The following is a 24451-nucleotide window of genomic DNA, read 5'->3' on the forward strand; positions in this document are numbered from 1 at the left end:
GGGAAGGAGAAAAATCATAGTTTTGATATGAGTTGTATGGTAATTATTAGTTTTGATTCCTTCATTATTGTGATTGCATACTTTTATATAAAATCATACTTCAAAAAATTCGCTATTTCTCTTTAGTCCTTTTTATCTTCTTTCTCATTTTTATACCCTCCTATTTGTCCTTCTTCATCTTGTTTTCTCTTCATTTGTCCCTCCTCCTGCACTACTTTTTGGGGAGCTTAGACAAGAAGGATGAACCCTTAGCCGAAATAAGCAAAAGAAAGAGAAGACCCAGATTAATAAAATTAGAGACCAAAACACAAAACAAAAAAGAAGCTATTACAACAAAAGCCAGTGAAACCCAGAGGAATAACGAAATTGAAGACACAAGATAGGCAGAACTAATATTGTTAATATTAGTTAATATTAATATTAATATTAGTTAATGTTAATATTTATTAATATTATTTTACTAATAATATTATTTATAATATTATTATTAATGTTAATATTAGTTAATGTTAATATTACCAAAAGCAATCTACAAATGCAGTGCAATTTCTATCAAAGTGCCAATGATATTCTTTTTCTTATTAGAAAAAAGAATCCTAAAATTCATGTGGAAGAACAAAAGACCCTGGATAGTCAAAGCAATCCTGAGCAAAAAGAGCAATACTGGAGACATCATTATACCTGGACTTCAGATTATACTGCAGAACCATAGGAATAAAAATAGCAGGGTATTTGCATAAAAACAGACATGCAGACCAATGGAGCAGAATAGGCACAAACAAACCCACACTGATAACGTTGTCTGATTCTGGAAAAGGTGACAAGAAAAGGCAGCCTCTATAAGAAGTAGTGCTAGGAAAACTGGACATCCAGTGTTAGAAGAATGAAAATTATTTCCTGCCTCTCACCTTGTAAAAAAATCAACTTAAAATGGATCCAAGATCTAGGAATAAGACCAGAAACTTTGCAAGCATTAGAAGGAAAAACAGGGGCAACACTTCAACATAGGTGCAGGCAAACATTTACTGAATAGGACCCCTATGGCTCAGGAAATAGGAGGAAAAAATCAATAAATGAGATGGCATCAAATTAAAAACCTTCCGCACAACAAAGAAAACAATAGACTGAAGAGACAACCCATGAAATGGGAGGGAATCTTTGTCAGCTCCTCTTCCAACAAAGGATTGATAACCAGAATACATCAAAAACTAAAAAATTCAATATTCAAAAGTCAATTAACCCAATCATTAAATGGACAAATGAACTGAACAGGCACTTCTCAAAAGAAGTAGTACAGATGGCCAACAATTTTATGAAAAAGAGGTTCAATATCTTTAGCAATTAGGGAAATACAAGTCAAAACTACACTAAGATTCCATTTCATTCCAGTCAGAATGACAGTCACCAAGAATACAATTAACAATAAATGCTTGTGAAGATAGGAGAGTAGGGGGAGGATGAGGAACTTATGCACTGTTGGTGCGAATGTAAATTAGTATAGTTACTGTGGAAATCAATATGGAGGTTCCTCAAAAAGCTAAAATTAGAACTATCATAAGATCCAGCTATACTACTTCTTGCTATTTATCCAAAAAGAATTAAAGTCAGCATTCTTTAGGGATACATGCATTCCTATATTTATTGCAATACAAACTTAAAAAACAGATTGATAGACCAATGGAGCATAATACTGAACATTATTACAGTAGCCAACTTAAGGTGTCCCTTAACGTATGAATGGAAAAAAAGAAAACACAATGGAGTTTTAGTCAGTCATAAAGAAGAATGAGATTATGCCATCTGCAGGAAAATGGAGCTGGAGATCACAATTTTGAGTGAAATAAATCAGACTCAGAGAAGAGACTCATGTTTTCTCTCATATGTGGAAGGTAGAGGGATATCAGGGAATAGAGGGATTTCATGAAAACAGAAAGGAGACCATTAGGGTAGAGGAAGGGGATCAGGAGGTGGAGAGTGGGGAAAGTATTTGAGCATGAAATCGGCCAAATAATGTTTTTATGTATGTCTGAATATACCACAATAAAACCCACAATTCTTTATGGTTAATAATGATTATTACTAAAATTAATATTATTTATCACTGATTTTTATAAAACCCAAACATTTTTTTGGGGGGGGGGGATTTTAAAAATGCCTTACCTCCATAGAGCAGGGAGAAATAAGGCAAAGGCCAGGAGAAAATATCACTTCATCCCCAAAGCTTTGTCTCTATGTTAGAACAAAGATCTGGCCAGTCTCTGCCTTGGGAAGAGTGACTTGTGAAAGCAATCTGAAGGACTCTTTCTGGACTGAATTGGGGCTGTGGAGGCTGCGAAGAGGGTCTGGGTAGGGGCTCAGGTCAGAGATGGTTGTCTTTTTGCAGCCATGATCCCACTGCACACTGAAGCTTGGAGAGCCCAGCAGGCCAAGACTCAGTATCTTGGCCCAAGGAGCAGTGTGCAGGGGCTGTGGGCAAGGCTGTGTGCTCAGGAGGTCAGGCCCTGCTCAGCCAGCATTCTTGGAGCCAGTTACTTGCTCAAAGTCCAGTTCTGGTGTGGGACCCACTGAGGCTCTGGGAACTGGGCAGTGTCTGCAGACCTGGATGCTTATAGGCTAAGCCTGAGGAGGGTCTATAGCTCCTCATGAAGGACAGCTCTTTAACCCATCCTTATCCAGGATGGTCTGAGGAAGAACTGGGAGTCCCATGTTGTCTGATGTGAACCTTCTTTCCTCTCTAGGAGCGGCTGCTTATGAGCCTCCTTCCCCGGAATGTTGCCATGGAGATGAAGGAGGACTTCTTGAAGCCCCCTGAGAGGATTTTCCACAAGATTTACATCCAGAGGCATGACAATGTGAGGTAGGGCTGGGCCTGTGGTGTAGAGGTGAAGAGGGAGATGGGCAGGGGTGAGGAAAGGCTGGGGGAGGTGGTGGGATGATGGAGGAGGAGAGGAGATGAAGGAAGCAGCCGGGAGATGGTGGAGGGAGGGAGAGGAGGGGTAGGGAAGGAGGTTGGAAAATCATAATAGTTAGGGGAGGAGTGGGGAGGTGTGGGCAGGAAGCCTAGGTAGGCATCTGTCCTGCAGGGAGTCTGCTCCCATGTGGAAGGGGCTGTGGCTTCTTAGATGACGCTGGAGTTCTCTCTTCCATTTCTTACTTCACTACCCTTGAACTTCTTGTGTTGACCAGAGGGTTAGAATTCTGTCCCTAAAATTGGGTCTGAGCAGGGACATTATGGGCTGAGGATTTGCCTATGTCTGAATTATAGCTGAATATTATTTTAGTTGCTGCTTGGGTCTGGGGAGTGCTTATTCCACTTTTCATCTCTTGACCGTCCTTGAAGGTAGGGACTGTTATTCCCATTTTCCAGGTGAAGAAGCTGATCTCTCAGGTGAATCAGCTTGCTGCAGACTCCGAAGTTTGTCTGTCTGTTTTTAACATTATGTTGAAAATATTTATCTTTCTACATTGTACATTCTTTTCAAACATTTTTTTGCTAAAGTGTAGCACACTTAGAATAGTGGAGTGTCACTTGTTTGGGATGGGCACTTTGCATAAGTGCTACTCATGTAGGAGATAGTTTTGGGTGAACCCCAAAGCACTTTCCTTTTCAGCTTTTGATAAGCTGGCTCTTCTTGGTTTTGGGTATCATTGGCCCTTGAAGACACAAAAAAAGTATACTATCTTATGTCAAGCACCATAGGCTGATGCGAAATGAAGTTCTTAAACAGAAAATGCAAGAATGCTAAACAGCAACACAATAGGAATTCCCATTACCCAATTATAGCAATACAGATTTTGTGTTTGTCTCTGCATTTTCCTTTACCGATCAGTTTCATAAAAGACATAGAGTAGATGAATGGGTAACAACAACAACAACAACAACAACAACAACAAATGGGTAACAAACAAAAATCAAACAACAACAATAACCACACATAAGCCTAATGTTTTAGACAACTTTTCATTGCTGTGACCAAAAATACCTGATAAGAACAGCTTAGAGGAGGAAAAGTTTATTTGGGGCTCATGGTGTCAGAGGTCTCATTGCATAGATAGTCGATTCCATTGATCTGGGTGAAGGTGAGGCACCAAATCATGATGGAATGGCCCAGTGAAGGAAAGCTTCTGAGCTCATGGTAGGGTCAGGAAGCAGAGAGGGGAAGGTGAGAAGGGACTTTAGGGACTACAGAGGGTTGTGATCCTTTCAGGGCATGCCTTTAGTGATCTACCTCCTGCAGCCATGCCCCACCTGCCCATAGTTACCACCCAGTCTTTCCATTCATACTGATTTAAAAATGGGCAAAGGACTTAAAAGGACAATTTTCTCAAATGAAGAATTTCACATGGCCAATAGGTGTATGAAAAAAAAATGCTCAACGTCACTAATCATCAGAGTAATTCAAATTAAAACCACAACAAGAAATCATCTTATACCTATTAGAATGACTCCTTTCAAAGACAACAGATAAATGTTGGTGAGGTTATTGAGAAGAGGAAACTTTTGTACAGTGTTGGTGAGGATATAAATTGGTATAGCTATTATGGACATCAGTATAAAAATGCCTCAAAAATTACCGGGCTGGGGATGTGGCTCAAGCGGTAGCACGCTTGCCTGGCATGTGTGTGGTTCGGGTTCCATCCTCAGCACCACAAACAAACAAAGATGTTGTGTCCGCCGAAATCTAAAAAATAAATATTAAAATTCTCTCTCTCTCACTCTTCTCTTTAAAAAACAAAAATAGAACTACCACAGGGTGTATATACAAAGGACATGAAATCAGTATATCAAATAGGTATCTGCACTCCCATATTGCATTATTCACCCTAAGCAAGATGTGGAAGCAACCTAAGTGCTCTCAAAATATGAACGAATAAAGAAAATATGATATATATATTCTATACTGTAGAATACTATTCTGCCTTAAAAAGAAGGAAATCTTGCCAGTTATGCCAATAGAGATTGAGCTGGAGGACATTGCAGTAAGTTAAATTAGACACATTTCCATGTGCAACTAAAATGGTAAAACTCATAGAAGCAAAGGGGGGAGGGTTGCTTGCCAGGAGCTGGAGGGAGGTGAAAATGGAATAAAGTTGATGAAAGAATGAAAGTTTTAGCTACATAGGCTGAATATGTTCTGAAATCTGATGTGCAACAGGATGATTAAACTTAACAATATATTCTTGAAATTTGCTAAGAGTTCAATCAATTTGCTCCAAGGTTCAATCTTATTAACACGTGTACATACACAGAGGATGGTAACTAGGTGGAAGTGATGGATATTTTAATAATATATGTGTATATCAAACCATCAAGTTGTACACCACACACACCCAATATTTATGCAGTGATATTTCAGTAAAGGTGTTACAAAAGAAAATGTGGTATGTACATAAAATGGAATACTACTCCTTCATAGAAAAGGAAAGTCTGCTTTATGTAACAATATAAATAAGAGTTGAGGGCATGATGCTGAGTGAAATAAGCCAGTCACTAAAAGACAAGTAATGCATGATTCTATTTATATGAGGTATTTAAAGCAGTCAAATGTGAAGGTAGGTCACTAAAGAGTGAAATCAGAGTGGCACGGTGTTTTCTGGGGAGTAGGGGAAGGGAAACTGAGGAGTTATAAGTTAAGAAGAGCCATAAAGTTTCAGTAAAACTAGATGAATAAGTCCTAGAGATCTGCTATAAAATATTGTACCCTTAACTAACAATAATTTGATTTCATGTTAGATTCTTACCAGAATAGAATTTTTGTTGTTGTTGTTGTTGTTACCAGGGATTGAACCCAGGGGCATTCCACCACTGAGCTACATCCCCAACCCTGTTTTGTATTTTATTTAGAGACTGGGTCTCACTGAGTTGCTAAGCACCTTGCCATTGCTGAGGCTGACTTTGAACTCATGATCCTCCTGCCTCAGCCACCCAAGACACTAGGATCGGCAATTTTTTTTTTTTTTTTAAAGTCAAGGTTCTCCTGGGGAATACAGCTGGAGTTGAACACAGGGTCTGGACACCTAAGTGCCTTTCCCTCAGCTGGCTTCTTATCTGGGGACAGGGAAAAAAAATGCAGATGCAGGGAACCACCACTTTTCTTCTCTATTGAAAGTTATCCATCTGCATCTCCTGATTGGCATCTTAGTCCCCCAGCAGTGGGTAGGATGTTGCAGGTTCAACACTCTGAGCAAGGAAGCTGAGCCTCCTTATTGCTGATGGTGCCAGCTCCACCTTCACCCCTCTGGCCACCATTGGAAACCATCACAGATGTGTTTCTCTATCCCAGATATGAACATCTTGCTGTTCTTTTCCCATTCTCATTAGAATCTCCTAGTGATTCTGAATCACTCCAGGATCGATGTCTAAATTCAGTGTGCCATACACAGTTCACATGGACTGATGTCATCTGGGCTGGTGTAGCAAGTACATTTCACAATCCTCTTCTCTGAGAATGCACAAACAATACTGGAAGACGTTGTAAGAACTCTTGAAATTAGCCAAAATCTTGCAACAATCCAGGAGTATTTAAGAAAAATAACTAAATTTCAAGAACAGTGAGCTGTGTGGCTTTTTAACTTGCCTTATGCCAACCTTCTGTCTCCTCAGCTCTACAATAGCATTGAAAACCAACAATAGCAATCAGAGTGAAAACTAGCACCCTGGAAGCCACTGAGGGGGGTCGGAATGGAATTGATGGCTCTTTCTAAGCCCCATTCTCAGAGAATTGTCATTATTTGTCTGAACTTCCCTGGGAAATCCTACTCATGAGCCAACTCTATTGTACCTGATGCATAGCCCAGTGTGGACTGCCTTTGCTCAGCACCTTTGATGAAAAAAACAACCAGTGGCAATTGTTTAACATCATAGCTGCCTTAGGTAAACAGAAAGGTAACCAAAAAAAAAAAAAAAAATTAAAGGATAATCTGGGGAATGAGATGTACACAAGGTGTTTTGAATAGCTCTGGAAATTTCAGAAGACCAAATGTACATAGAATTAGTCCATAAGAATCACTAAATACGATCAAACCAAATAGCAACAACTAAAATACCTGAGATGGGAATGGGGTAAGGAAACGTTATTTCCAGAGTTGCCACATTGTACTATTCAGCTCACAATAGAAATATATTAGATATGAAATAATAAAATAAATAAAATAAGTGTATATATGGTCACACACAGGACAAAAAGAACAGTTAATGGAAACCATCCCTGAGGAAGCCTAGATATTGGACTTCTTAAACAAAAATTTTAACTCAGCAGTTTTAAATGTGTTCAAGGATCAAAACTGTATCTATATAACTAGAGGAAATGCTAAGAATAATTTTGCACTAAATAGAGAATGTCAATAGGGAGTAGAAATTATTAAAAAACCAATAGAAGTTCTAAAGTTGAAAAGTACAATAACTGAAATGAAAAATTTCCTAAATGGCCTCCACAATTAGTCTTGAGTAGGCAGAAAAAGAATCAGTGAACTTGAAGATAGGTCCATTGAGATTTTCCAATCAGAAGAACAATGAAAAATATGAAGAGAAACTCAGAGCTGTGAGACACCCTCAAGAATATCAACACATGCATAGTGAGTCCCACAGGAAAGGAAAAAGAGAAAGGGGCAGGAAGACTATTTAAAGAAATAATGGCCAAAAAGGTCCCTAATGTTTTTGGAAAACACTAACACATACAACTAAAAAGCTCAATGCCCCCTAAAAAGAGACCCACAGCAAGACACATTATGATCAAATGGAAATAAATTAAAGATGCAGAGACAACCTTTAAAGTAGCAAAAAAGAAATGACTGTTCACCTACAAATGAGCTTTTATAAGATTAACTACTGAGTTCCCATCAGAAACAGGGAGGCCAGAGGCAGGGGGATGGGAGTGAGAGGCTGAAATGAAAAGTTAAATTCCAGCAAAACTCACAGGAGCATTATCTTTTCTTCCCTCCGCCTGGAATCCTGTCTTCTCATTGTCTATGCATCGCCCTCCTCCCGTCTCACAAAACTCACCTGATCCATTCTAGGTAACAGTACACACAACTCCATGTCTGTCTCCCCAGCTTCAGTTTTCACTATACTTAAACTTGTCATTTTGGCATACTCTGTATGTCCCTTCCTTAAATGGAAGGGGATTCTTCCAAGGACAGTCATGTTTGTTTGAATCTTTTGTTTACTACCAAGTTTCAATCCCCTAAAATAATGCCAGTACATCTAGCCCTCAATATATACTTGTCAAATGAGCAAGTGAATGAATGAATGAATGAATTATAATACTTAAAAATAATTGTAAATGATTGTAAATAATGAGAGAGCTCTTACTTGATGTAAGGTGGCCTCTTGTCTTATTCCTATTTTATAAATTAAAGGATGGACATAAGGTTTGGGTCAGTTGCCTGAGGCCCCTTGCTATAGCTGGTAGAGCTGGACAGTCCTGCTAGAGTAGAGCTCTGAGCCCCTGCTTTGCTTTCCTTTCTTCTTCTATTTTCATTCTTTTTTTTTTTTTTTTTTTTGTAGTGCTGGAGGTTGAACACAGGGCCGTGAGCATGCTAGGCAAATGCTCTACTACTGAGCTACACCCACAGCCCTATTTATGTATGTATGTATGTATGTATGTATTTAGAGAGACAGGGTCTTGCTAAATTGCCCAGGCTGGCTCGAATTTGTGCTCCTGCCTCAGTCTTCTGAGTACCTGGGATTACAGATGTTCATCAGTTTAGCTGGGCTGGTTCCTCTTTGGTGATACTCTCTGTTGTCCACAAAATGCTTGTTTTCTTTTTTTTTTTGGAGGGGGGGATACCAGGGATTGAACTCAAGGGCACTCTACCACTTCACCACTGAGCCACATCCCTAGCCCTATTTTGTATTTTAAGGAACTCACTGAGTTGCTTAGCACCTCACCATTGCTGAGGCTGGCTTTGAACTCGTGATCCTCCTGCCTCAGCCTCCTGAGCTGCTGGGATTGCAGGTGTGTGCCACCACGCCTGGCTTTGTTTTCTTTTATTGGCATTTATGGCTTCCTTAGAGGGATTCTGGGAGGAGGTTGTATAGGTTAAGGAAGTCCAAAAGTTAGAGAAAGCTAAGAACACCTTATACCTTGAATAGTAGTTATGGCCATGTTTTAAGATGTATCTTAAAATGTAATGTTTTCAAGACAAACAGTTTTTCTTCATTTCTCAAATACTCTGCAGAGAGCATGTTTTAATTTTATAAGAAAACAACTGGGTATGGTGGTATCTGCCTATAATCCCAGCAATTTGGAAGGCTGAGGTGGAAGTTTCAGTTTAAAGGTCAGCCCCAGTAAGCCAGTGAGACCCAGTCTCAAAACAAAAACCAAACAGTAAATAGGTAAATTAATTAATTAATTAATTAAAGAAGTTAGAAAGGAAGGAAATCCTAGAAAACATCTTTTAAACTCAGTTTTGTCCCTCACCCCAGATGTGGAACACATATGAAAACTTAAATTGAGCAACAAATATACTACTTATAGTAACTTTGAAATAATATTTGAATATTTATTATGTTTGCAGTATTAGACTTGGGACTTAAGTCTTTTCTACAAACTCTAGAAAAATAGTTCTGCTCTGTGGGTGGGCACTAAGTTCTTGAAGCTGACTCAGGTTCTATCATAAATATGTTGGAGGGCTTGACATAAGAGTATAACATCTCTATAGAACAATTCAGTGATCTGTCCCCTTTAATTGTGAGGCTCTAATACCCCACCAAGGGCCTCACAGTCACCTGTGTCCAGCTGGCAGTGGAAGGAGAAAAAGAAGATGTCGTGTGGAGGGGCCCACACACTTCTTCAAAGCTTATCACTTCAGTTCAGTGCTTCTGGCCACCACCTGGTCACATGACCTCCCTGGGAAGAGGCAAGTCTAATAGACAGTGGGTAGTGGGAGGGGTTGGCATGGGGGACAGCAAGCTCTGAATGACCCAGCAGCTAAACTCCTTCTGGGACCAAGAGGGGAGTCCTGCAGCTGCTCTGAGCCTCAGTCTTCTCACCTGTAAAATGGGAATAGGGAAGCCTTTATTTCTAGCCTGTACTGAGGGATAAATGGGGTGATTTATTCTAAAGTGCTTTGTGGGTGTAAATATCTATGCAACTCTGGAGGTCATTATTTCCCAAGTGACTGAGAGGAGATGGCCCTGGCACCCCTTTCTCTTGCAGCATCCTGTTTGCGGACATCGTGGGCTTCACAGGCTTGGCATCCCAGTGCACGGCCCAGGAGCTGGTGAAACTGCTCAACGAACTCTTTGGCAAGTTCGACGAGTTAGCCACGGTAAGCTCAGCATTTTCCTTTGTTCAGGTTAAATCAGAATGGCTTCTGTGCTCAGTGATTCCCTGTATCTAGAATGGGAGCTAGACTGAGTGCCAAGTCATTTATCACCAGGAAGGTGGTAAATTGCTGTGTTTGGAGCCTCACTGTTCATTGATTTCTCTCCTTGGATTTGCACGTACCAGAGTAGTGCACATGGCACAAACTCTGCCAGTGTACCTTTCAACCAAGTCTTCTAGAAAGAGGCTGTGTCCTGCAGGCTGTGCCCAGGCACAGAGCTGCCTTTTGCCATTCCTCCTGGCAGACAGAGCCAGTGGCCACAACCCCTCGTCCTGAGGCAGCCATGGCCATGTCTCTACTGACGCTGGGCTTGCCACTCTTCTGGGGCTGCAACTGCCAGTGGACATGCTGGGTCTGGGCAGTGGTCATCATTGCCCTCAATAGGCTTCATGCTGGAGTGGAACAGGTCATAACTGGCACCAAGTCCTGCTGAGGTCCAGCCAAGGCTACGTTAACAGCTTTGGCTTGAAACGTAGTGTTTGGATGTTGAGAACAGGAAACCCACAGAGCCTCCCTGTGTACCACATAATCCCCTGGGCTACCACTGCCCCCCATGGGAGCCTGGTCAATAGCCTCAGGAGCTCTTTGCATTGGCCAGCAGGCTCTGAGGGGCTACCAGGGTCTCCCCTTCATCCTGGAACATGTTTAAAGCAGAGAGAGAGAGAGAGCATGTGGGGCAAGAGTCCAAGTTTCAGAAACTGACAGGCTATGCCAGGCCTCAGGAGGGCACATTTGCTGAGTGGGATGCCCTTCATTTTTCTCTACTGCCCAGGGGAATGTTTGGAATAAATTGCACTGCTCACAGCAGTAATCAGATCAGAGCTAAGAATGTGCCCTGCTACTCTGTAGTGGAAATCCTCTTCTAGCTCTTTCATCTGGCAAATCCTCCCTGATACTGGTTCCCAGCCTGTGCAGACAGGGGCGGCTTCTGCAGGAAGACTGACCACAACCCAGGAAGGCTCCTCTCTCGGTGGGAGGAAGGGAGCAGAGGACAGTGGTGGGATGCCCAGATGTGAGGCTTGCTGGGGCATTGGCCATCAGGGCTTCCTTAGACCCCAGACCCTCCCCATCTCTGCTCTTTGAGGAGGTGGAAGGATGGAGCCAAGTTCCCCTTCTCTTTTGTTGAGCCCTCCTCCAGGTGGGGGAGGGGATGCTGAGGTCAGTGGATGGGGAGGGAGCACCCAGCTCCCTTTCTCAGTGGGGGCAATGGTGAAGGCCTTGGGAGAAAGAGTGGATGTTCCCTCAATGGAGGGGATAGGAGAGGGCCCTGCTGGGGCTGGTAGTGAGGCAGTAGAGTTGAGAGCATCTTTGCATGGTGTAGGCTGAGTGAGGAGCCCCGCTGGGCAGAGCAGGGCCAGGCGATGATCACATGGGGCTGAGGCGGCTGAACTTGCTGTACTTGGGTGATTTCGTTTTGGGGTCCAATTGTATGTGTGTGTGTGTGTGTGGGGCAAACCTGGGCATGCAGGTAGACATCTGGGATAGGGAGAGAGCTTAAGAGGGGTGAGAAGGATAGGGCCTGGAGACTTTGGACACTGCTGTCTTTGGGGGATTCCTGTGGGGAGCAAACGTCCTGAGATTCAATCCTAATATTGCTGTCAACATTCCTAGTGGACAGGTTAAAGGAGCCCTTTCTCCTGGGGCACCCCTGGGCATGCTGGGCCAGGGTGCTATGGAACTCTATTTAGGAAAAGCTGTGACCTCCTTTCTGAGGAAGAAAGGAAGGTGATGGCTTTCCATCTGGGAAGGGCACACTTTCTGGCTGAAATGATGTTTTTGCCTGGCTTGGGGGCTGCCCGTCTATGGTACCCTTGTAGCCCTGTCTGACTATCCACTGTCCTTGTCCCCAACTGTGGCTATAACTATCTTCCCACAAGCTTTACTGTCTTCTTAGGAAAGTCCCAGGGCTCTTCCTTCCTATCTGCTGCATAGGATTTCTGGCTGCCATGAAGGAGGTGTGGTGAGCCATGCCTCGGGTGCTCCTCAGTGCATGGGGTGGGACTCTAGCCCCTCTGTAGTAGTCAAAGAGCACATTCTGTCCAGATGGTGGGGGGTGGCTAAAGCTTCCAGGAGGAACTGTGACCTAGTGCTCTTACAGAGCAGTGAATAGCATTCCCAAGGGCCTGTTTCTTGCTTCACCCTTTACCAGACAGCTCATCCTTTTGGAAGCTTCTGGATAGAGTGTACCAATTAGTCCTGCCAGGGCTTTCTTTCCTTTTTTTTTTTTTTTTCCTTCTTTTCTCTCCTGAGCTTGTACTGCCAATGGGAGGGGTTGGGTCATTTTTGTATGGTGTTTGAAAAGTTTTTGCCCAAAGTGCTACCACTGTGTGTTGGTTTCTCAAAACCATGGTGGCAGATTACCACAAACTTGGTGGCTTGAAACAACAGAAATTTGTTTTCTCAGTTTTGGAGGTTGAAAGTCTGAAATCAGTACTGCTTGTCCCAAATCAAGATGTTGGCAGATGCTGCACGTGGTGGAGCATGCCTATAATTCCAACAACTTTGGAGGCTGAGGCAGGAGGATGGCAAGTTCAAGGCCAGCCTCATTAACTTAGTGATATCCTGTCTTGAAATAAAATAAAATGTGGAGGAGATTCTGGGGATGTAGCTCAATGGTAAGCATCCCTAGTTTCAATCTCCAGTACCAATAGTACGTAAATACATAAAAAATAGATGTTGGCAGCAGCATCCCCCCACCCCAAGGAGAATCTGTCCCTTGCAGCTTACATCTTCTCTTGGCTACTGCAGTTCCTTGGCTTGTGCCATATCACTCCAGTCTCCTTTATCTTCATGTCATTGCCTCTTCCTTGCTTCTCCTCCTCCTACTACTACTCCCTCTCCTTCTCTTTCTCCTCCTCTTCTTTTTTTTTTGAGAGAGAGAGAGAGAGAGAGAGAGAGAGAATTTTTTAATTTTTTTTTTTTTTAGTTTTCGGTGGACACAACATCTTTATTTTATTTGTATGTGGTGCTGAGGATCGAACCCAGCGCCCCGCACATGCCAGGTGAGCGCCCTACCACTTGAGCCACATCCCCAGCCCTGCCTTCTCTTCTTCTCTCTTTTTCTTTGAAATAAATTTCCTCCTGCCTTCCTCTTATCAGACATGTACCCAGGGCCCATCTGCATGATCTAGGATGGTCTCTCCATCTCAGGATTCTTAATTTAATCACACCTGCAAAGATTCCTCTTTTTATTTGTCATACAAAGTGACATTCACACATTCCAGGCATTTGATCATGGATAGCTTTTGGGAGACCATTTTTCAGCCTCCCACACTCTTGGAGGCAGTCATCCAGTGACTCACTTTTTGTCTTCCCATTGAAAACAAGGGACTGGCTATGACTGTTTCAAGGTGTTAGTGTAGTGAGAAGTCAAATAGTGGAAAGCAAAATAATAGAAAGCATGAAACACCTAGCACAGTGCTTAGGGCAGAGTTAACCCTCTACGAACAACAGTTACTGTTGTTTCCAGAAGAGCTATACTCAGTGAGTCAGAACTGCACAGGTATTTGAAAATTCAGTGTGAAAAAAAATTAGCAGCTTCTAACATAAAGCTCATTTTCCTTTAATCCCATTAAGTTCTTAAATCATAACCAGATAACACTGCTGTTAGAAAATGCCCACTTGTTGGCTGGATCTGTTTTAGAGAATTGTCAAATAACTTTTTTTCCTACTACTATTGTAATTAAATCAGATTCTGCCTTAACTTTTCAAATATTCACACACTCAGCTATGTGGGAGGAATTCTGCCGTTCACAGGACTTGCATTTCCAAGCAGGACACAGACTTTATTTATCAGTTTCATAATCCAGAAGAGGAAAACAAGTGTTCCTTATACCCTTGCTTCATAGAGCACCCACTATATTACCAATAAAGGGAATACTTTAATTTAGTATTCTCCATTTTATGAGGTCTGTACCCAAACTTGAGAACAAACATCAGTAACAAAAAGTCCAAGCAATAGATATAGTAGTTATATTCATGGTCAATGAAATGAAAACATGACATAATACTCATAAATTTTTTTTTGCGTGTGAATTTTTCACAGCTTTACAAACACATACTGTCTTTAGAAAATTGCATATGGCAAAGATATACAAATAATTGCAGGTCATTTATTTCATTTGCCAGCTATCTAAACCAAGCCTGTGTACCCCTGGCTCTCATATTATTGTTGTTAAATAAATAAATATAATATTTTTTTTCCTAATCAAGATCATAAAAATTTTCTCCTGTGTTTTCTTTCAGAGTTTTATAATTTTAGATTTTACATTTAAGTTAATAATACATTTTGATTGAATTTTTGTGTATGCTATGAGGTATGGATCAAAGTTTTTTTTTTTTTTTTTTTTTGTATATGGGTATCTAATTGTTTCAGCAACATTTGCTGAAAAGACTATCATTTCTGCCCTAAATTGTATTTCCAAAACTTTAGAAAAACCACTTTTCTACAAATAGGTGGGCCTATTTTGGGTTTTCTTTTCCTTTTCATTGATCTGTGAGTCTATTTTGACACCGAAGTTGTACACTTTGGCCCTGTGGCTTTATAACAAGTCTCAAGAGAGGTATTGTGAACCCTCCAAGTTTGTTATTCTTTTTCGAAATGATTTTTGGCTATTCTAGGTTCTTTCCCTTTTTTGTCTGAATTTTATAATCAACTTGTTAGTTTCTAAAACAGAGGCTGCCAAAATTTTGTTTGGGATTGTGTTGAATCTATATTACGAATCTAGGGAGACCTGGAATTCCATAAATACAAAAGCTTGTGATTCATGAACATAGTATATGTTTCCATTTCTTAGATCTTGTTTAATTTTTTTCAGAAATGTATAGTTTTCAGTATACAGATATTTCATATATTTTACCAAATTTGTCCCTAAATAGTTTCTACTTTTTGGTATTTTTTAGATGCTTTTGACTTTTAACTTTTAATTTCTAATTTTTGTTACTAGAATAGTGTTAGTCAGTTTTATGTCACTGTGGCCAAAATACCTGACAAAAACAACTTAGATGAAGAAAAGTTTATTTTGGCACACAAATTCAGAGGTTTCGCCCATAACCAACCAATTCCATTACTCTGGGCCCAAGGTGAGGTTGAACATCATGGCAGAAGAACATGGTAGAGGAGGAGTGTTGCTCACTTCGTGGTGGAACCAAAGAAAAGGGTAAGGGGCTATGAACCTTTCCAGGGCACATCTCCATTGACCCACTTCCTCCAGCTCTGCCCCATCTGCCTACAATTACCACCAATTCCATTCCAATTAGGATGAACTGATGAGGTTATAACTCTCGCAATGCAATCTTTTCACCTCTGAACACTTCTTTTTTATTTTATTTTATTTTGAGTCTTTCAAAATTCTGCTTTATTTAAAATGCCTTTAAAATCTGCTAAGGTCATTTACCAACTAGTATGTATTAAGTAGGTATTACATATGCATACAATTTCATTTGGAGCATCTTATGCAATTTTTTAACATTTTGAAAATATTTGTAAATTAACTGTCATTAAGTGATTTGAATGGGTTTGCCAATACACAGTAATTATTATTTTTTTAAAAGAGAGAGAGAGAGAGAGAGAGAGAGAGAGAGAGAGAGAGAGAGAGAGAGAGAGAAAGATAATTTTAACATTTATTTTTTAGTTTTTGGCGGACACAACATCTTTGTTTGTATGTGGTGCTGAGGATTGAACCCGGGCCGCATGCATGCCAGCCGAGCGCGCTACCGCTTGAGCCACATCCCCAGCCCCACAGTAATTATTTTTGATTGTTTCTTTTTTTTCCTTTTGAGTGCAACTTTATTTTTTAAAAAATTTTGACTTGTCATATATGACAACAGAATGCATTACAATTCATAGTAAACATATAGAGCACAAATTTTTCATATCTCTGGTTGAACAGAAAGTAGAGACACATCCTTTGTGTCTTCTTATATGTATTTAGATTAATGATGACCATCGCATTCCACCATCTTTCTTATACCTATGCCCCTTTCCTTTCCCTCCCTCCCTCCCCTTTTCCTCTTTGCCAAATCTAGAGTTCATTTAATCCTCCCGTAATTTCTACTTTTTGGGATGGATTCAAACTAAAAAGCTTCTTAGCAAAAGAAACAATCAGTGAGGTGAATAGAGAGCCTACTAATTGGGAACAAATTCTTACCACACTCATGTCAGATAGAGCAATAATCTCTAGAATACGTGAAGAACTCAAAAATCTTAACACCAAAAACAAACAAACAAAAAACAACCAAATAACCAGTCAATAAATAGGCCAAAGAACTGAACAGACTCTTCTCAGAAGAGGATATACAATCAATCAACAAATATATGAAAAAATGTTCAACATTTCTAGCAATTAGAGAAATGCAAATCAAAACTACTCTAAGATTGTGGGAGGCCATCCTCGCACGTGATTTGAGTTACCTCCCTGCCTGGGTGAGAGGCGCTTAGACATAGCAGTGTTAGAGCCTTCCCCACCCTGTCCCAGGTACGAGGGCGTGTAGAGGCTGCCTGGCCACTGACCTGAAGACCCAATCATTGGCCCTGACCTTGGGATGCTGCCCCACTTAACCTTCATTTGATGGGATTTTCCCTTGAATTTTTTGTTCCCCAATAAAAGCTGACTCCCTGGCGTGCGCGCTCTCTCTCTCCTTAGCCTCTTCTGTAAACCTTGCCACCGTATTAGGTGGCTGGAGGTGGGAGCCAGGAGAAGCCATCTCAGAGCTGGGAATAAAGGTAAATGAGAGTCTGTCTCTTTAATTTAAAACTCACTAGCAATTTTTTTATGCATTGAACCTTCTTTTATGAAGCTCACACGCTGGTCGCATGGCAGATAAGATTTCATCTCACTCCAGTCAAAATGGCAGCTATTAAGAATTCAAACAACAGTAAGTGTTGGCGAGGATGTGGGGAAAAAGGCACACTCATACATTGCTGGTGGGACTGCAAATTGGTGCAGCCAATATGGAAAGTAGTATGGAGAATTCTTGGAAAACTAGGAATGGAACCACTATTTGACCCAGCTATCCCACTCCTTGGTCTATACCCAAAGGACTTAAAAACATACAGGGACACAGCCACATCAGTGTTTATAGCAGCACTAGTCACCATAGCTAAACTGTAGAACGAACCTAGATGCTCTTCAGTAGATGAATGGATAAAGAAAATGAGGTATGTATACACACACACACACACACACACACACACACACACACACAATGGAATATTATTCAGCATTAAAAGAGAATAAAATCATGGCATTTGCAGGTAAATGGATGAAGCTGGAGAATATAATGCTAACTGAAATTAGCCAATCCCCAAAAACCAAATGCCGAATGATTTCTCTGATTTAAGGATACTGATCCATAATATGCTGTGTAGTGGGGGGTGGGAGGATTAAATGAACTCACCTCTGAACACTTCTTTATTAACATAGGAGCTTTTGAGGGATGCCTCATATCCAAACCATAGCAAAAAGCAAACCAAAATTGTGTTTTTGTATTGATTGACTTAAAATGAGTTTAACAAACTCATTTTAGTAGGTCTTTCTAGATTTCCACTGGATTTTCTATGTAAATGATATTTTGTTTGCAAATGAAGACAATTTTCCCCCATTCATCATCTGTTTGCCTTTTATTTGCTTGCCTTATTTCTCTGGCTAGAACCTCTGGTATACATGTCAGATAGAAGTGGCAAGAGCAGACAGTCTTGTCTTGTTCTCTATCCTAGGAGGAAAGCATTGTGTCTTTTACAATTAAGTATGATGCTAGCTGTGGGCGTTTTGTGGATGCTTTTTATCAAGTTGAGTAAGTTTCCTTTTATTCCGATCCTGCTGAGAGCTTTTTACCAGAAATAGATGTTGGATTTTTGTCAGTTTTTTCTTTTGTGCCTATAGGAATGGTCATATGATTAGTCTGCTAATATAATAAATTACATTGATTGATGGTAGAATGATAAAACATCCTTGCATTCCTGGGATAAACCGTACTTGGACATATTGTCCTCTTACGAACTGTTGCCTTTGATTTGTTAGAATTTTATTTAGAACTTTTTCCATTTGTTACTTAAGGATATTAGTCTGTAACTTTTTTTAATTTTGTCTTTATATAGTATCACTGATCTCAGAGATGGCTTTGGGAGTGTTTCTTCTTATTCAAATTTCTGGGAAAGTTTGAGTAGAAATGGTGGTATTTATTTTTTAAATGTTTGGTAGATTTACTAGTAATCCAACTGGGCCTGTGTTTTCTTTGTAGAAAAGTTTTTACCTACAAATTCAGTTTCTTACCCATTTTTTTTTTCTTGAATGATTTGGCAGTGTTGTTTTTGGGGGTGGGGGCGTTGGTCAGGGAGTTTATCTACCTACTCTAAGTTGTCAAAATCACTGGAATGAAGTTGTTGTTCATCATATTTTCTTGTTATCCTTCAGTATCTGTAGACTTTAAAGGATGTCACTGCTTTTATTCCTGTTTGGGTAATTTGTGTCTTCTTCCAGTCATTTTGTCTAGAGGTTAATCAATCTTATTGATTTTTCTTAAAGAATGCTTTTGGTTTCGTTGATCTATTTTTCTATCCCAATAATTTCAGATATTTATTAGTGTATATCTTCTTATTTTGGGTTTAATGTTTTTAACTTTTTTTTGTATTTGGTTCAGATGGCAATGGTCATTAATTTGAATTTTTTTCTTTTAATATAAGCTTTTCATGCTACAAACTTCCCCTGAAATGCTGCACAATAGCACCCAAATTTCTAATTTGTTTTTATAGAGTTCAAATACTTTTTAATTTCCCTTTTGATTTTTTCTAGACCCATGGATTATTTAGAGGTATGATTTAAGGATTTTTGAAGATCTTTTTTGCTTTTGACTTCTATTTTAATCCTATTGTGGTTGGAGATTATATTTTTTATGATTAGAATTATCTTAAATTTATGGCCAAGAATATAGTCTTCTTGGTAAATGACCCATGTATGCTTGAAAATAATGTGTACTCTGCATTTGGAGAATTCTTTTATTAATAGCGTGTTCTTTAAAAACCTGTCCTGGCTATTTATTCTCTCAATTATTGTGAGAGACATGTCAAAAATTTCAGCATAATTGTATATTCTTCCTTTGGTTCTGTTGTCTATTGCTTCACATATTCTTAGGCTTTGTTACTGGATTCTTCATTTAATAACAGGATTGTAATTTCCTCTTGATAAATTCGTGTATGTGTGTGTGTGTGTGTATGTGTGTGTGCGCGCGCGCGTGTGTGTGGTGTGTTACTGGGGACTGAGTCCAGGGATGCTCTGCTGTTCCCAGTCCTTTCTCTTTTTAAATTTGAGTCTGTGTTTCACTAAGTTCCCCAGAGTGGCCTCGAACTTGTTATCCTCCTGCCTCAGCCTTCCATTTAGCTGGGATTATAGGTGTGCTTGGCTAAGTCAACTCTTTTATTAGTAAGAAATGATCCTCTTTATTCTGGTGATAATCTTTACTTTGTCTGATATAAATACAGACATTCCAACTTTTTTTTTTTTGATTATTGATAGAAACTATATCTTTTCCTGTCCTTTTGTTTTTAGTCTTTCTTTTTATCTGAAGTTTGTTTCCAGTTGGATTTTGCTTTTATTTTTATCCAGAATGACAATCTCTGCATTGGGTCAAAGGCTGTCACCTTGCTGTTTACTTTTGATTTGTCCCATCTGTTCTTTGTTTCCCTTTTTGCTTTTATTGCCTTTTATTACCTTTGTTGGCTTATTAGTAGAAAGTGTTGTTTCAGTTATTTTCATCATTGCTGTGGGGTTTTATAGTAGGTATTTCAACTTATACTGTGTCCTTCATCATGTGATTTTTATTTACTATTCAAGAAGCTTATTTACCATATGAAAAGTAGATACTTCTGTTTCTGCCCTCTTGGCCTTTATAAAATTGTTGCCATACATTAAACTTTTTAATGTATTATTTTTTGTGTTACCTTACTTTGTTCATATTTCTGTTTACATAGATAATTCTCTTTGGAAAAGATTTAAATGATAAAAATCTTACCTATTCTTGTAGCTTCCATTTCCCTGGCTCTTCATTCATGTGATCGGTGTATCTCTGTGTTGTATTTTTCTGCCTGGGGAATGTCCTTCAACCTGTCTTACAGTTACAGAACTGCCCACGCCCCTTTGAAATGATGGAGAAACAGCTGTCCTTCTGCTGGCGATCAAGTCTTTCAGTTTTGTACTTTTGGAAAGTTCTTTATTTGACCTTCATTTTTTGGAATTTATTTCTACTGGTGTCATACTCTAGGCTGATGGCTTGATTTTGCATTGTTTTCTGCAGAACCCTGAGGATGTTGTTCTGTTGTCTTCCCTTATAGGCCATCTGCTGTCAGTTCTTGGTTCCTTTGTATGAAGTTGGTTCCTTTTCTCTGTCTACTTTTAAGAGTTCCTTAAAAGTAGTATTGCTGGTTCTAATAAATTTGATTTTGTTGTGCCTTGGTGTAGTTTTCCTCACGTTACCTGTGCTTGCAGTGCATTGAACTTCTTGCGTCTGCACATTTAGAATCATTATCAAATTTAGAAAAGACAAAAACCAAATCATCCTTTTTCAAACATTTTTATGTTCCCTCCCTCTCTTCCTTCAGGGACACCAGTGCTACCTGTGCTAGGTTTTCTTGAGGCTGTTCTGTAGCTCATTCATGATCTTTTAAAAAAGAATTTTAGATTCCTTTTGTATTTCATTTTGAACAGTATCTATTTTCTTCCGCGGTGAATAGCTGGTCACTGCTATCCACTGTCATTTTCTTCTCAAACACTATAGCTTTTATCTTCAGAAGTTTAAATTGGACCACTTTTTTCTCAGTGTTGAGGTAACTGCTAAGAATCTGAAAATTGGAATGACCTCTTTCATGTCATCTTTTTCTGTATCAATTGTCTCTTTTTTTCCTTTGTGCTCTTGATGGTATTGTGAATTTTTAAGAGTGTGATTTGCCCTAATCTGCATGAGTCCTTTTTAGAGGAACCCATGGGGTTCATCACAGCTGCGCTCATTTTGGGTTGCAGTACCTAGCATTGAGATGCAGGGTGGCCCTTGTGAAGTGCAGGCTTGGAAAATTACACACAGCTGCAGTCCAAACACCTTTTCTTTACGAAGGTGCCTGCAGGAAGTTAAATAAACACAGAACATATTTGCCTTAGTCTTAATAGTAGCTGATGGTTTATTTACCTCCTTAGCCATGGTTGATAGTCACAGATGTGAGCAATATTTTTGACCTTTCCCCCATTTATTGGATTCTTGTTAGATTTGCACTGGTTCTTATATGCATGTATGTTTGCAAAACTGTCCACACCCCTTTGAAATGATGGAGAAACACCTGTCCTTCTGTGGTGACCAAAAACCTGACAAGAACAATTTAAAAGGAAGAAAAGTTTATTTGACGCTGTGGTTTCAGAGGTCTCAGTCCATAGATGGCCAGACCATTGCTCTGGGTCCTAGGGGAGCAAAAGGGTATGGAGAAGGAAAGCAGCTCACAACATGGCATCAAGAAGCAAAGAGTGCTTTTCTCATCGGGAGCAAAATATAATCTCCAAAAGCAAACCTATAGACACCTACAGTGACTTATCTCCTCCAGCCACACCCTACCTGCCTACTGTTACCACCCAGTTAATCCATTTAAATGGATCAATCCACTGATTAGGTTAAGGCTTTCCTAACCCAATCATTTCACCTTTAAAAACTGTCTTGATTGTCTCACACAAGAGTTTTTGGGGTGTGCCTCATCTAAACTATTAACAGCCTTATTTCACCTCTACCTATGGAGGGACAGGGTTCTATCTCTGGATGTCGGTTTTCTTAACAGGAACATGAACAGGTTGAACCAGGTACACAGTCCCTTTAGCTGATTCAGAGACTCCCATCTGTAGAGATAAACCAATTTCAGTGTGGCCTTTTATCAGCAAGGCAACCTGGGGCTCATCCTGATCCCAGTTCTCATGTAGATGAGGACAGAATTTCTTAGTTTTGATCATAACTCCCAGAACACTTCCTGGGTTCCTTTCCTTGTCCCTATTAACAAGAGCATATCATATTTTAAGTTCTCAGCTCCAATGTGATGCTTGCCTGGTACGGGTCAGAGGATAGACTCAGACTTGAGATGCTATAGCTGGGTGCTCTTATTGATGCAGCAATTCGTGCAAGGATTGGCTGGGAAGGGTAGCAAGGTTGACAACTCTGTGAGGTATTTCCTTTCCCTGGACTGGGTTTTGAGGTCATCCCTAGGTGTGAGTAGTAACTGAGGAATGTTCAGGGTCTGAAGTCAGTGCTGTCCCCAAACACGGATATACCAGGAGACTTTCTGATCCATGAGGAAATATCACAGAGGCTTATTGAACAAAAATAATGAATATTTAAGTTAGGATCATTTGCATTCATATAATTTGCTTTAAGAGAAAATAGGGCAATCATGCTGAGTTGAGGAATTCTTTTGCAGACTAAAATGGCATTGGGCCTCCTGACCATAAATCACGAGACAGACACACATGGCTTTATGATACAATCTGGTCATTTTGTTCAGTCTTTAATTGCTGAAAGATGACACTTTTATGGTCTGTGTTAGTGAGGTTATTGTTTTGCATTTTTTTTTTTTTTTTTGTTTCCTCTGGATATTTCCAAAAGGGACTCTGGGAAGCTGGGCTGGGGACTAGCGCTGTCCCTGTAGGCTCCAAGTCCATTGGGAAGTGTGTTCACATCCATCTTATCAGTGCCTGTCCTGGTCTTTGCCCTCATCAAGCCTTTCATTGGCTTCAATTTAAAGACCAGAACTCACCAGGCAGCCCTGAGTACTCAGACTCATCATCATTACTTCTCATGCTTCAGTTTCTCTGCCTGCAAAAATGTGAGGAGAATACAGAAGGGTCTCCACATCCCCTCCAGCTCCAACTCCCTAGTTCTGTGAGCCACTGAAAAATTGGCCATCTTAGAACCCTGAAGTGACTTTCTTGGTTAGTTGTATTCACTGTTGATGGTGTTCTTGTAGCAAACTGGTTTGCCATGCACATTGAGCACAGAACACACTGAGAGGTAGAATAAAGAGGGCTGCAGTCTCCGTCTTTATGGCTCAGTACAGGGGACTTGAGTTTTGTGTAAAACCAGGAATTTGCTGAATAAAATGTTCCACACATTATGACCAGTATAGAAATAAAATATCATGAGTGCTGTCCAGAGGGGGGACGTGTTGCATTTCCTGGGAGTTGATCTTCCGGGTAGAGACAGTGGAAAATAGGGAGAACATGGTGCTTTTCATGGGGCACAGTGTTAAGGAATTAAAAGAGTGGATATGAAGAAAAACAGTGCTGAATTGTGATTTGAATGCAGAATCTGATTGGGAAATGGGGGAGGGGAGGCGGATACCTGTCTTGGAACAGGTCCTGACCTCCAAGAAGACCAAGAAGATTAAACACCTGAGAAATGCCAAGGCAAGCATAGAAAGCAAATTTTATTGAAGAGAGAAACAGAGGTAGCAGACTTGTCTGGAGAGAAGGTGGCCCAGAGCTGCATGGCCATGAAGATCTTGCTCTTTTGTAGACCTCGGAACCCCCACTTTGTCTTTTATCTCTGTGTACTTGCCTAATGGCAGGAAGAGGCAGGAGCACAGGAGGTAATGACTTGTGCTGGGAAGTGCAGTCCTAGAGGTGTTAGCAACCCCTTGAGCTGGGAAGTGTGATTGATCCTGGAGGTTAGCTGTTAGCAACCCAGTGATCAGCAGCCATCATGGTCTCACTATCTACACTGACTGCCAGGCCTTCTGATCTGCTGCCTCAATTTGTTGAGTAATATGACATTTCCTGTCCCCTTGGTCCAGGTGGGGCTGCAGGCAGATTGCTTTTTGGCAAAGAAAGCATGTGAGGAGTCAGGACAGTGGGCTCATTTTATAGAATTAGTCTGTTAACCTCGTGTTTCCATCATCCTCATCTATTTGTCCTCTTAGGAAGCCTGGGTGAGAAGCAGATCAGTTAGATAGGGAGGTCCTGCAGGGCACGGTAGGAGGTGCATTCACCCCTCAGTCCATCTTCAGGGGAGACCGATGTTCAAAATGGGGGTGTGTTCATTCAGAAAACAGGTACTGAGCTGCAGGTGTGGTGATGCACTTGTGTAATCCCAGCTACTCTGGAAG

General features: G+C 40.4%; 1 protein-coding gene across 1 annotated transcript in view; it reads left to right on the forward strand.

Annotated features, from left to right (window-relative positions):
* Adcy1 (adenylate cyclase 1) overlaps nucleotides 1-24451 on the forward strand; it is a 147150-nt gene that overhangs the window by 40081 nt on the left and 82618 nt on the right. Inside the window, exons 3-4 of the mRNA XM_076864453.2 lie at nucleotides 2739-2857; nucleotides 10161-10272. Coding sequence (XP_076720568.2) covers nucleotides 2739-2857; nucleotides 10161-10272 — 231 coding nt within the window. The remainder of the gene's footprint in view (nucleotides 1-2738; nucleotides 2858-10160; nucleotides 10273-24451) is intronic.

The sequence above is a fragment of the Callospermophilus lateralis genome, chromosome 1, assembly GCF_048772815.1.
Source record: "Callospermophilus lateralis isolate mCalLat2 chromosome 1, mCalLat2.hap1, whole genome shotgun sequence".
Lineage (NCBI taxonomy): Eukaryota > Metazoa > Chordata > Mammalia > Rodentia > Sciuridae > Callospermophilus > Callospermophilus lateralis.